Raw genomic sequence first — 13,753 nt, 5'->3', positions numbered from 1 at the left:
TAATAAAAGGGTCTGGAAACCAGGCCTTATAAGAAACAAGGCCTTATGAAGGAGTTGGATATGTTTAGCCTGGAAAAGATGAGACTGAGAGGAGAAACAATAGCCATTTTCAAATATCTAAAAGGCTGTCACATGTAGGATGGAGAAAGCTTGTTTTCTCCTGCTTCAGAGACCAGGACCCAAACCAATGGATTCAAGTTATAAGAAAAGAGATTCTGATTAAATATCAGGAAGAACTTTCTGACAATAAGAGCTGTTCAACAATTGAACAGACTCCCATGAGAGATGGTGCACTCTCAATTCTTGGAGGTTTTTAAGTAGAAGTTGGACGGCTGTTGAGATTCCTGCATGGCAGAGGGTTGGACTATAACCCTCCGGGGGGGGGGGGCTCCAACTTTTATGATCTATGATTCTAAGACTGGTGAACTAAAAGTCAAGAGCCCAGGATATTAACTGAGAAACAGAAATAAGATATATGTATTTCTCTTTAAGCTTAAAGAGTGGATGACCCTCTCTTTCCTTCGACTGCTGTGGCTAATACGTATGTATACTTAAAACTTTAACCACCCCCTGGTTCTAGGGATGAAAGGACCCATGTTAAAATTGAAAATCAGTATTGGTGTTAAAACTGAAAATCGATACCATTGGATGTAAAGTTAAAGTAGGTACTTACCAAAATCCATGATATTTTTTGGTCTGTGTTGTTCATGATTCAGATTCAAAGAAAAATTAGACATGGGTCAAAACTGGCAAACATGTTTAAATACATTTCACTTGTGTGCATTCAGCTTTAGGAGCATGGAAAAAAATAAAAAATTAAAAGGAGGTGCAAAGGGGGCAGAATTATGGGGGAAATGACTTTGGCAATCCTGCTTGCCATTGAACCCCAAGGGTTTTGACTATACACAATTTTGGCTTTAGGCACAATCCCTGGAATGTAACCCCCATACAAGTTGTGGGCTTACTATATATATATAAAAATCTCCAACCCAAAGTAAAGATTCCCCGCCCAGCCACCTGAGGCACCAAGACTGGCACAACCACAAAAGGTTATGTAAGGTCTGATTGTACAGGTTACAACGTTCATGAAAGTGCTTTGCACTTTACATCCATAGAACCACAACAACTTAGCAAATGAAATACTAAAAGAGCCATAAAGAGTCATATACCTCCTTTTGCTCCTCAATGTAGCCAAAAGGATGATGAAGTAGTAGGAGACTCGCTATTTGTGCCTTAAAACAGATTCAGGCTGCTGTTCTGCTAATGAGCACCAAGAATGACAAGGTGCATTTTTGAAGGTTATTGTTTATTTCATAAACGTGACACATGCTCCTAAAGCAGACCCAGGGGCTTTGCCTTACGCCACTTCTAAACTTGACTGCTGGCAGGTTGCTGTGTAGCATTACTGGGGCTCTTTCTTTTCAGGTTCACTTGGCTTCTCCTCCTCCCTCACTTCTTCCAATTCTTCTTTTGTGGATTTTGTGTTCCTCCTTGATCTGTATCCCCTGTATGTGGCTTGAATTTTTGTAGCAGCCTCTTCTTCAGTTAGGCTCATAAGACTCATAGCTGCTGGTGGTTTCTCCACTCCTCCCTCCTTTACAATGGAAAAGAAAAACAAATGTACATGTCTAAGCTTTGCCTTTAACCAGCTGAGGGGTTTGAAGAGATATATAGCTCTCTCTTTGAAAAAGAGAGCAAGAGCTTTAAAAGTAACTCAAACCTCCATTATTCCAAAGGCTTTTTGGAAGGTGGTTTATGAGTCCTAGGGTGGGTGGGAAAACAAAATGCAACTTGTTTTGTCATTTTTTAAATATGTACTTTCCACAATATATTCACAGGACTATTTTTAGTGCTAGATGTTCTGTATGTCACTTGGGCAACTTTCCATCGTTTTTCAAAGGAAGTTTTGTCTGCTAAAAATGTGAGAATTTAGCACTCAGAATTTAGATATTACCAACTGTTCATCCTTGGGATGCAAGAAGAAAAAATCCCCTACCAGAAGAGAGGGGGAGCAATGCCATAGGCTGCAGTTGCCTAATCTGTTTGCCTGCAATGGACAAAGGCTTCAATGTCATTCAAACGTTACAAAATACAGAGGGTACACTTCATCCATAGTTAAGAAGTTTCAAATCCCAGTGATTTCAATGGGTGAATAGAACAGAAGCTTAAGCCTGCAAATATCTGCACACCTACCTGGAAATAATCCCCACAAACACAGCAGGGCTTCCTTCTGACTAAATATGGATATCATCATCATCAGGGCTGGGCAATATACCAATATATTGTCCCAAACTGGCTTTAAGTCCACATCATGATACCGGTTTCATAATTTCTGACCTACCAATATATTGCGAATCATGTTGTGTGTGTGTTATGCAAAAAAGTAAGATGCGAAGAAAACCATTAAGCCAGTCAGTGCCTCTACATAGCTCCAACCTTATTTCAGATATTGTGATACAGTGGTATAGCAGGCGATATGTTTATCGGGCAGTATATCACGATGTTGAAAACTAGATATCACCCAGCCCTAATCATCATCCTATTTGTTGCTGCATTTCCACAAAAAGAAGCATGCTTAATGTGGTTTACAACAAAGAAAAGAGTACTACACCTCAAAATCAACACTGCAAGAACAATTTCATAGTAACATCATAAAGCAACACAATAGCAATTATAACTGCATGCAAAAAGCAGTATTTCAATAATAAGAGTATAAATATAACAAGATTAAATTAACATCACACCTTCTAGCAACAGCAGAAATAACAAGGGAGCATGACAGTTTCACCTTAGTCCTATGGTGTTGCTCACACTGCAAGCCTTTTTCATAGAAAGCAATGGGACTTTAAACACTTGGTTGGGCTGTGCCTACATTTTCCCTGATGGAACTTGTTGAACAAAGGTGTAACATAAGCTCTCAGTGATGAGCTGCTCCGTTTGATTGCAGGTTCAGAGATCCAACTCAAACATCCAGGTGTCTTGGGGAAATGTTAGAAATAGGGCAGGCATAGGCAAACTCTGGCCCTCCAGATGTTTGGGACTACAATTCCCATCATCCCCGACCACTAGTCCTGTTAGCTAGGGATGATGGGAATTGTAGTCCCAAACATCTGGAGGGCCAGAGTTTGCCTATGCCCGAAATAGGGCTAGCTGCCCATGATGTTAATTTCCAGAAGATTTCTATACAGATCAGGGCAATTTGCTTAGGAAAATATCCTGATGCCTTGGAGAGGGCATGGGCGTAGCCAGGATTTATTTGGGGGGGGCAGGCTTTATGTTAGGGGGGCAGAACCGAGTTATCTGCAATTGGTCAGTTAGTTAAGTATTTTTATTTCTTTACTTGATTTGAGTGAGACAACTGCCCACCCCTACCTCCTCTGCCCTACCCCACTACTTACATGGGAGAGAGAGCTAATTCGCAATGTTTATTCTACCTGTATTTAAAACTAAGGACCTGACACCATCAAGCTTACCTAATATTGCATTTGCAACTGGCATCCATTCATAGTTACTAATTAATTTATGAAATGGGGAAACTTTCTATTGGAAAATTTTCTGTTTAATTTTTCCCACACCACATTGCCACTGTCTGCCACTTTATCCAAAGCAGATTTAGAGATGTGTTAACTGCTCTCACTTATGTGACTAGGCTAATTTCTCTCCCCCACCCCCACCCCACCCGCCATGCATTTAACTTCAAGTGAAGGATTTTTTTCAGTGCACCAGCAACTAGGGATTTGAAACTGGAATCCATGCAGGGAAGAAGAGACTCCATAGATTGCTACCGATGAGAGTCTCTGGGTTGTATCCAAAGTAGAGCTAAGTTGGTAAGTCACAGTCCTGTGTTCAGAAGGATTTCCGTTTGTGCAACAGATTCTCCCCCCTCCCCAATCTGTTCTTGGGGTTCCCCTAACCCTCTGGAAGGCACAGAGTGCACATGGTGGGAAGATGATGGGCTGTTTTAGTTGAATGCCTCCCTCTATAAAAAGCAATGGAAATTATTTAGAAAAGTGAAAAGATCTTGACAAACTGACTATTGCTGCATTCTATGCAAAGATTAGTCTGGCCTCACTGATTCTATACTGCCTCACGGCAGCTTTTGGGCATGGCAAGGTCAGTAGTGATTTAGCTATGTAGCAAAGGGCTGAGAATGGTCTTCAGGTTCAAGAAAAGTACAGTGAACTCATTGAAGATTGCTTACTGGCTGTGCCTCAGATCCTTCCTTCTTCTCCTCTGCTTTATCACCACCTCCTGGTGGTGCAAGTTCCTGCAAAAACAAAGGCTATTTTCAATGCACTTGCTTGCAAGAAGAGCACCAGGGTCCGGTGGTACAGGTGATGATACTCAGTTCAAACCCAATCAAGGTGTAGGATGAGAAGGGTCAGGGAGTTGCTCACAATCATTTGGGTGTGTGGTTTTCTCTAGATCAGGGAACTTGTAGCTTTCCAGATGCTGTCGGACTCCATTTCCACAACCAATGTGAGTCAGGATTGATGGGAACTGAAGTGTGTCACCATTTGTAAGGTCACAAGTTCCTCACCCACAGTCTAGGAAGGGGTGGACTATGTGCCTTGATAGCCTCTGTGACCAAATCAACAAACACATTTGTTTTTTCTACCACCTTCCATAGTACTGTTACACAATTGACACATTCAAGTGTTAAATGAGCACCTAGAATTATTTCTGAGCTTTTGATTCAGTTCAGGCATAGCAATTTGGGGGCGGAGGCAGATGTTTAACCTGCCCTTCCAAAGCACCACAGTGCTTCCTATGCTACTAAGCTGTCTCTGCCCACACCTTCTGGCCTGTTAGTCCCATCCCATCCCGTCCCCCCAATATGCCCACCATAAAATAAGACTTACATTGAAGGCATGGTTATTGTAGTATCGGTCGTCTATTTTTGCTCCCCATTCACATGGATCATAACCACTTTCTAAACAGAGTTTTGTAAAAGAAAATAAACACTGAATTATTTTATATAAAATAAGGGTCATATCCAATGCTGGTCACTAAAATTAAATAGGCATAGCTAACTTGGATCTATTGTTCTTGTGTGTCTAATCTAAGTACAGTTTGCTTGGGGACAAACCCAAAATAAGCTACCCATTCAAGTATTTAGAGTAGCAGCTGCAATGAAATGCAGGTATCAAGTAACATGTCTTGGTCTAGTTATGCACTTTCAGCTTTAGGGATTGTAGGATTATTTTTCTTTTAAAAATCTCTTAACTATTTATACTTACACCTGTGTACTTATATACAGCCAAGTGCAAGACAAAGGGGGAAGCAACTGCAAGATTCTCTATGGAGTTGAGTCAGGATTGTAAGTCAGAACACATGTATTTCCTTCCCAAAAAAGAGCAGAAACAACCAAGTATGATGGGTTATAGTAAATGAGTGAATGGGCAAAACAATGCTTTAAAACATCTTGTTTTCGACAGGGAAAAAGGGTCTGATAATGAAAGAAATGTAGAGTAAGAGCTGGAATGATACACGTCATGAAACATTTGCCCAATCTTACTGAGTTAAGGTATCCAATTTTGCATGAGTAGGTGGGAAGTAGAATGGTAATCAAGGACAGTTGGGTGGCAAAATGAGAAGTGACTATACTGGCTACTCATACCGTTTTAAGTAACAGATGGTACAAAAAGGAGTTAGTACATTGCAATCCTATGCACGTCTCCTGAGAAATAAACATTTACTCCCAAGAAAGTATCAATAGTATTGCTGCCTATATCTGTTTTCAGCAACTACTTCAGGTCCCACAAACTGAGAGCTGCTACTTCATTTGTACTGCTTTGGAGGACCAGCCCCATCTTGCGTACAACTGCTTATTCCACTCTGTTCATCATCACCCATCCTAAGCAGACAACATCCACAGGTACATTAGTCACAGGTGGGAAACAATCTCAGTGTCCTGTGACCCAAACTCTTCCTTTTTAGATGCATAGCCTGCTTTTGGGCTGGAATACACAAACAGGCTTAAGGCGTTCATACAGTTCAACAGTTTCCCTTGAGACAGCAAAATATTTTTAAAAACATAAACAACAAAACAAATGCTCACAAGGTTATATTTCATGGCCTCAGACCAAGGAGATATCAGTTCAAATATCCACCCAGCTACAAAGCTCACTGGGTCATCTTAGGAGAGCTACTCTCAGCCTAGCCTGCATTACAGGTTGCAAGGATAAAGTGGGTGCACCACCTTGAACTCTTTGGAGGAAAGGTAGGATAGAAATGAAAGCCCCTTTAAAAAAATACTGAACTCAAGAAGGGGGATGGTCAACACAACCAAGGTGGGGCGGCGGGAGAGTCCGGGTGATTCACAATAACAGATATATAATGGCATCTTCAACTCATGTGGCAACTAGACTGGTGACTGGGAGTGGCTGCCGAGACCACACAATACCGGTTCTGAAAGACCTACATTGGTTCCCAGTATGTGAGTCATGCAGGCTGGAACTGATGGTAACTGTAGTTCAACAACTGGAGGGTGACATGCTCTCTCTCCATCTCTGTCCTAAACATGACTTTTTAGACTCTTAAAAAGCAAACATAAGAAGCTTAGCCTGGCTCCCCATGTTTGGAAATATTTTTCCTGTCCTGCTTATGCAGACAGATCTGCATGGTGTCCTTAAGTTGCATAATAAAATCTGGCTTCACAATTTGTGTTTCGGGGCCAGGTGGATAAGGTGTAGAACTCACAGAACCCCATTATGAAACTGCTGATGCTGCATGCCCTATAAAATTAAAATAACCCTCCTGAGTGTCAGTCTGCCTAGCAACATCTACACGTATAGAGCCAATTACATTCTGAAGGTCTGCTAAAGAACAGTGTATTTTGAAAGGAGGGTATCATTCCAAGCAAAAAAGTGTAGGCTTCTACCTGCAGCTCTGAGGCACAACTGAGTATTGCCTCTGGGAAGAGGAAAACTAATTATATGAGGTGGTAAGGGGTTCTTTCTCTTGCACCCAGAACATTTACTGCTCACTAACTTCCCTTGCATAACGCTATAAACCTTCTCCAAAAGTGTCATTTACTAGACATTTTAAAAACAAAAAAGAGGCCAAATAGCTCTGAGCTTCACTGTGAGTCATCCTGCAATTAAAAACACCACCACATGTTTGTAGCTTGGTCAATCAGCAAGCCTGCTTCCTCCGGCCGGCTATTTTTAAAAAAATGCTTCATAAAAATTCTCCCAAAGAACTAGGAGTACCACATTATCAAGAGAAGGCCACAACAACATGAAATTAATCATACTTGGATTGCTGTCAAGTAGCTTCAAATGAAGAAAGGGGCTTCAAATCCATCAGGGGCTTTTTCCTTGCCTCAAGATGCAATCCTATAACTATCAACACACTTTCCTGGATAGTACCTATATATAAAGTAGACAGGAAAGTCCTACACCTGCTTTTAGTAGAGGGTCAAAATGCAACAGTGTGTGAAAAACCTTCTATCTTGGGAAAGAGAAGTGTAAAGATGTGGAATCTTTGCTCCTTGTTCACAGAGCAAGCCATGTACTCTGTACTTGCACACCAAATGGCCAAGAAGGGAAAGAGGAACATGTCTTCTCTGCACCCTCAGACTTCCAGCGCATTTTCTTCTTCCCATCCCACCAATCTAGGTTTCCCATGACCTAAAGAAAATGCCTCTGTTTGTGTAAAGCTAGCACTGGGTAGTGTTTTATGGCTGCAACCACAAACAGTAGAACTTTCACATCTGCCCTCCAGATGCTATGGACAGCTTCAATCATCCCTGACTATTGAGAGACTGTGAGTGATAGAAGCTGTAGTTTAAAACATCTGGAGGGTACCAGTTGAGAAAGGTTGCTGTACACACTTACCTGGAAGTCCCACTGAACACAGTGGGACTTCTGAGTAACCGTGCATAGGATTAGGTTGGTTTGGATCTTTCCTCAGGAAGAAGAATGTGTGCACGTATACGTTAAACATATGTGAAATTATCTCAGTTTATGCTCACTTTCTCTTTCAATGAGAAGAGTTTCAAAATACTTGGCTGCAAAGCTTGGTATATCCGCAGGCTGGCTCCTCAAGACTTCCCTGGCAAGCCCTTCGAGCAGATTTGCAAATCCTGGAGGAATGCGTTGAGTGGTGTTGGAGAATGGAATGGACATTGTCTCTCAATAGGTTTCTATCCCACCTGCAGCTTCATTAACAAGAGAAATGCATTACTTTTGTATCTGAAAAACGGAATTTTTGTTGGTCTAATATATACAGATGTTACAGGTATTACAACTGAAGTTATGAAACTCATACATTCCCCACCCACTGCATCATTTACTGAATGAAGCATGAACACAAATGCCTACATTATACTTAAGACACAAAGAGCACAAAATAACAATAATCATCACTGCAATTTGCTATCTGTTATTCAGAAATCTGCAACGGCAGCTTTACTCTGGGGCTGCAATGCCTTATTTATGAGATCCGTTGATGAAAAACATTTTGATCAACCCAAAACAAGAACTCATTTAACCAGGGACAAGGTATTTAATTTAAAATAATTTTCTTTCAGGCCCACAGACTGCACTTCCTTCTCTTTCTTACTATGAGACCAGAGAAGCCATGCCGGGGGGGGGGGGGGAGAGTAATTTAAAATTATTTTTAATACAGGTTCTTATATGGCAAGTGCCATATCAAGGCAAAATGCCCACAAATGAAAGACAAGAGATGTTCCTCTTCTAACATGTTTTTTGCATGAATAACTCCCCTTTTTTTCAAGAAAGGGGGTGCAGCTAGCATGAAGGAAGGCTAGAGTTAAGTTGTGGGTTGACATAGCAGACGACACAGCGATTTCTCCAAGTAGCTCTTTATTTTGTAAGCTGGAATAGAACTGACTGCAAACAGCTCAGCCGGCCTGCTTTTATAGGCAGCCGGCTGTCAACATTGTAGCAACAACAGCCCAGAGTTCCCGCCTAAAATAACTGACGTGGACCTGAGTGAAAACTATCTACAGACCTGAGTGAAAACTATATACAGTATCCCCCTGCTGGCCCAGGGTGAAACTTCACTACATAACAGCTAGGAAGACAGCCTCAGATCTTCCTGCAGGAGGAGGGACCTCCTGCCTCAATCCCAGATGACTTCCTGACTTCATGGTGAATGGTCAGACACTGAGAGGGCTGCTGTTGTAGGCAGACCCTAGTGCAGGGCTGGGCCAGATGTGGTTATTCAGGAATTTCTAGCTGACCATCAGAATGTCCCCAGCCTACACACCCTCCCTAGCTGCGCCATCTGTAAATATTTCTCCCCTGGCTGGAATGTGTCCTTGAATACTGATGTGTGTCTTGAATACTCTTGTGTGTCTAGATAGAGCATAGAGAGTGGGGTCTGTGAGTGTCTGTGTTGAAGCTAGCCTAAAAAGAGAGATGCAACCTTCCTCAAGCAGAGTTCATTTATTAATTATATATCTTGTTGCAATTTATGAAAGAATGTATACTTTTCATGTTGCAAGCCACCTTGAGCATGGTTTGAACAGTGGAAAGGCGATTATACAAATAAAATTACTGATGTATGCACACAGTGCTTTTTTTCTTAAAAAATGTTTAGGGGTACCCTCATTTTCCTACTCATATTGAAATACTGCCCCTCAATGATGCCAAACTTAGATTCACAACGTGTTTAGGGGTATGCATACCCCTGCATCCCCCCCAGAAAAGCACTGTTGTACATATGCTATGCTTGAATGCATCATCTAAACACAAAAAGTATGCTATCTTCTGCAGGAATCCCCCCATATGCAAATTTATCTGTTTATGTGATTAAAGTTCATACACTTAACTCACCAAGGTTTGGTTAAGTGGGCCCTACTTTTTAAAGCTTGGGAGTACATATTTCCACTAGCTAATTGCAGTTCAAACAGATGTTTTAAAGCACAGCAAAGCAGTCAATACAAAAGTCAAATCTTCAACAGAGCACCTCTGTTTCCTCAGTTCTGCCAATAGAAATAAACTCTAGGATATTAAATGACAACAGTTTGTTGTAAAGTTCTACTTATGAATTTAGTAACAAGCAAAGTCAGGGAATGCAGGAGTTACAGCAGAGATAGAAGCCTTAATTCATTCTATTCAGTACATATTAAACCTCTGCTAAAATTTCAGTTGCCTTTTATACAGTCACAGTTTACCTTCACAGCTTGAGCAAGGTTACAAATAGGAGTTTGTGCACCTCTCATTACCCTAATGGATGTAATTAGAAGCGCAAGTACTCAGATATGGAAACAGGAAACAAACTCATACATTCGCAAACACTTTCAACAGTGCAATCTTATACGTACATGTCTAAGTACTCCACAACAAGCAGAATTGGACTTTCTCTTAATTAAGTGTGTATAGGATTGCAATCCTATGCTAACCACCTGGAAATAAGCACCACTGAAAACAGTGAAACTTCCTTCTCAGTAAACATACAGTAATGTACTGCTAATACGGTAACTGTGATTGCAATCAAACTATACTTAAGGCTCCTTGACCTCAATGGGTTCTGCATTCTGAGCTGCCTGCAAAGGATCAGAATGCAAAACCTACATGAATTTGTAATTTTTATTTGGGAAAATATTTTAAATTGTAGCATAACTACTGCCTGTAGCTGCTTGCAGTCCTGAGAACACTTACTTGAGAATAAGTTCCACTGAACTCAGTGGGATTTATACTCAAGTGAGTATACAGCTTCGGTCCTGTATACCTGAAGGAGCATCTTCCCCCTCATTGTTTAGCCTGGACACTGAGGTCCAGTTCTGAGGGCCTCCTGGCAGCTTCCTCATTGTGAGAAGTGAAGCTACGGGAACCAGGCAGAAGGCCTTTTCGGGTAGTGGTACCCACCCTGCAGAATGCCCTCCCCTAGACAAATGAAGGCAGCCCTTTATCAGGAAACCTTTAATGTCTGATGTTTTGTTGTGCTTTTCTTATATTGTTTTGGAAGCTGCCCATCATGGCTGGGGCAACAAGTTATAAATAATAATTACTATTATTTCTATGTAAATATGCATGAGATTGAGCAGCAAACTGTGGATTTAGTACCCTTACTGACACAACAGACAGAAAAGTCTACATTCAAGGTTCAATTCAAAATGACCATTATTTTTAATTTTAAAACATATATAGCACCCTTATATAGCACCCTTCATTTTGTTTAGGATTCTAGGGCAATGTACAATTTACTGGTCACCGTGCTTTATTGTTCTATCTTTGAGATCAGCATAGAAATGTCGCAGACATCTTTGGCCCCAGCAATTCCCCCAACTCGGTTTATTCTTGTCTATCTTTAACATGTTACCATTCAATATGGTTGATATTATTAATTTATGATTAATTTCTTAACCTCCCTTCACCATGAGGTCCCAGAGCAGGTTACAACAATCTAAAAATATATTAAAAGATGACTTGTAATGAGCTATACCTATTATTAGGGATTAGTGACCTGTTTTCCAATTCCATTATTTTATAATGATCTTTTTTTAAAAGCACTTCTGGAAGGAGTTGGGCCACTTCTAGACTGTCACTAATTTCAGGTGGAATTCAATCACATGCCAACAAATGTGAATAAATGCACAATAAATAGGTTTGGAAGTGCCCTAAGTCTCCCATTTACTGGGAATCTGCACACACAAACATAAGACAGATGCTCTGCTTTCAAATGCAAGAGTAACAATCCCTGGTTACATCCACAAAACTCATTCACTGAATGTTCATTTTGATCTTGATTTGTTTGCAAGGAGGTAACATGATGTCGCATGAAGCAAATTTAATCCCATACTGGCTGAGACCCTACCTGCCTGCACACTGTCTCGCCAGAGTAGCGCATGCTCTAGTTATCTCCCACTTGGACTACTGCAATGCAGTCTGTGTGGGGCTATCTTTGAAGGTGACCCGGAAACTACAATTAATCCAGAATGCAGCAGCTGGTGACTGGGAGTGGCCACCAAGACCAGTCCTGAAAGACCTACCTTGGCTCCTGGTATGTTTTTGAGCACAATTCAAAGTGTTAGTGCTGACCTTTAAAGCCCTAAATGGCCTTGGCCCTGTATACCTGAAGGGGCATCTCCACCTCCATCGTTCAGCCCGGACACTGAGGTCCAGCTCCAAGGGTCTTCTGCTGGTTTCCTCCTTGCAAGAAACAGTTACAGGAAACCAGGCAACCAGATGTCAAGGAAATAAACAACTATCTTTTAAAAGACATCTGAAGGCAGCCCTGTTTAGGGAAGTTTTTTATGTTGGAAGTTTTATTCTGATTTTAATGTTATGTTGAAAGCTGCCCAGAGTGGCTGGGGAAACCCAGCCAGATGGGCGGGGTAAAGGTAAAGGTACCCCTGCCCGTACAGGCCAGTCATGTCTGACTCTACGGTTGCGCACTCATCTCGCTTAAGAGGCCGGGAGCCGGCACCGTCCGAAGACACTTCCGGGTCATGTGGCCAGCGTGACGAAGCTGCAGCTGGTGAGCCAGCACCAGCGCCACACACGGAAATGCCATTTACCTTCCCGCTAGAAAGCGGTACCTATTTATCTACTTGCACTTAGGAGTGCTTTCGAACTGCTACGTGGGCAGGAGCTGGGACCGAACGACAGGAGCTCACCCCGCCGCGGGGATTCGAACCGCCGACCTTACGATCAGCAAGTCCTAGGCACTGAGGTTTTACCCACAGCACCACCCGCGTCCCTTGATGGGCGGGGTAGAAATAAATTATTATTATTATTGTCAGTCCCCCAACTCAGCTGCCATCATCATCATCATCATTATTATTATTATTATTATTATTATTATCATCATCATCATCCAGTGCGTTTCCCCCTCACTTTCTTCAGCGCAAAGGAGTCTCGCAGAGTTTATGAAATCTACTTTAAAGGCTCACCCTGAACTGGACTAGCAGTCCCAAACCAGACGGGGCAACAGCTAGGAATACCCGTAGACCCACTTATTCCCCACTGCCTGGGTTAGCTGCCCCTTCGTGTGGACGAGGCACTCTGCCCATGCTCAGAAACACTCGCCCTCTCCCGACCCGCCCCACCTGAAGGTGACGTCACAAAGTGGCTCCTCGCGCTCCTGTCAGTCTTATCCCACCTCGGCCTATTTGACTGTGGGGAGCGGGAGAGGAAGCGGCGGGAGCGATAACGAAACCCCACCTCTCAGCCCTTTTTCTCAATTCGCCTGAGAGAACCTAGAGAAAAGCTCTGCGTTTGTTGTTAGTTGCCTTGGCAACCCCAAGCGGGACGGCAAGCGGGGAGGGACATAAGAGCGAACCGTTAGTGGATCTGTCGGCCGGTCGCTCTCGCGCAGCCCCGGATTCGTTCTCCAAGCCAAGGCCCGCCTCTCGGATGCCCGGAGCCGCCCACCTATTGGACGACGGACCCGCCTTTCAAGCAAAAGTTTCGCCCCCACTCCAGCCCGCCCACTCGAGGCCTCCGCTTCTTGAAACTGCCTCAGCGCCGCTCTCGGGTTTCACCTGGTTGCCCGTTTACGCAAGGGGAAGCTCGCCGCGTGGCCAGAGAAGGAGGCGGTGGCGAGGCCAAGCCTTTTGGCCGAAGCAGGGGAGCCAGAGCTCCTGTCGCGTCTAGTCAGGGCCCATTGACTTGGGACTCTGCGGGGCGGAGTGGGGGCCGGCAGCCGCCTCAGGGGTTCGCGAAGGCCTTACGCAACAAACGGCGGCGGCGTCACGCGACGCCCCCCCCCCCCAGCCGCCTCAGCCCGGCAACATCCGGGGATTCAGGGCCGCGGCCTAAGCTGCGCCCTGTTAGGG

General features: G+C 43.1%; 1 protein-coding gene across 4 annotated transcripts; it reads right to left on the bottom strand.

Annotated features, from left to right (window-relative positions):
• Positions 1-1,287: 1,287 nt before the first annotated feature.
• SPA17 (sperm autoantigenic protein 17) lies at positions 1,288-13,609 on the bottom strand. Of its 4 annotated transcripts, none has more exons than XM_079955292.1 (5): positions 13,460-13,609; positions 7,979-8,164; positions 4,863-4,933; positions 4,202-4,267; positions 1,288-1,594 (listed from the first exon to the last, which is right to left on the bottom strand). In XM_079955292.1, exons 2-5 carry the CDS (start codon positions 8,130-8,132, stop codon positions 1,403-1,405), a joined length of 483 nt encoding a protein of 160 aa, XP_079811418.1. In that variant the 5' UTR covers positions 8,133-8,164; positions 13,460-13,609; the 3' UTR covers positions 1,288-1,402. The 4 variants fall into 4 exon arrangements, with proteins under 4 accessions (XP_079811418.1, XP_079811420.1, XP_079811419.1 ...); XM_079955294.1 differs by having other exon boundaries at positions 7,979-8,158; positions 13,460-13,598; XM_079955293.1 differs by lacking the exon at positions 13,460-13,609 and adding an exon at positions 13,025-13,177.
• Positions 13,610-13,753: the final 144 nt, after the last annotated feature.

Source organism: Podarcis cretensis, assembly GCF_951804945.1.
Source record: "Podarcis cretensis genome assembly, chromosome: 15".
Taxonomy (NCBI): domain Eukaryota; kingdom Metazoa; phylum Chordata; class Lepidosauria; order Squamata; family Lacertidae; genus Podarcis; species Podarcis cretensis.
Note: the sequence above shows the minus strand (reverse complement) of the source record. Positions and strands in the feature narration are given on the sequence as shown.

Bases quoted from the DNA above. Each gene is read 5' to 3' on its own strand.
- SPA17 (XM_079955292.1), bottom strand. From the start codon at position 8,132: ATGTCCATTCCATTCTCCAACACCACTCAACGCATTCCTCCAGGATTT. The intron at 4,934-7,978 runs GTGAGCATAAAC...AACTCTGTTTAG, and splicing joins TCTTCTCATTGAAAGAGAAA to AAAGTGGTTATGATCCATGT. The intron at 4,268-4,862 runs GTAAGTCTTATT...TTGTTTTTGCAG, and splicing joins ACAATAACCATGCCTTCAAT to GAACTTGCACCACCAGGAGG.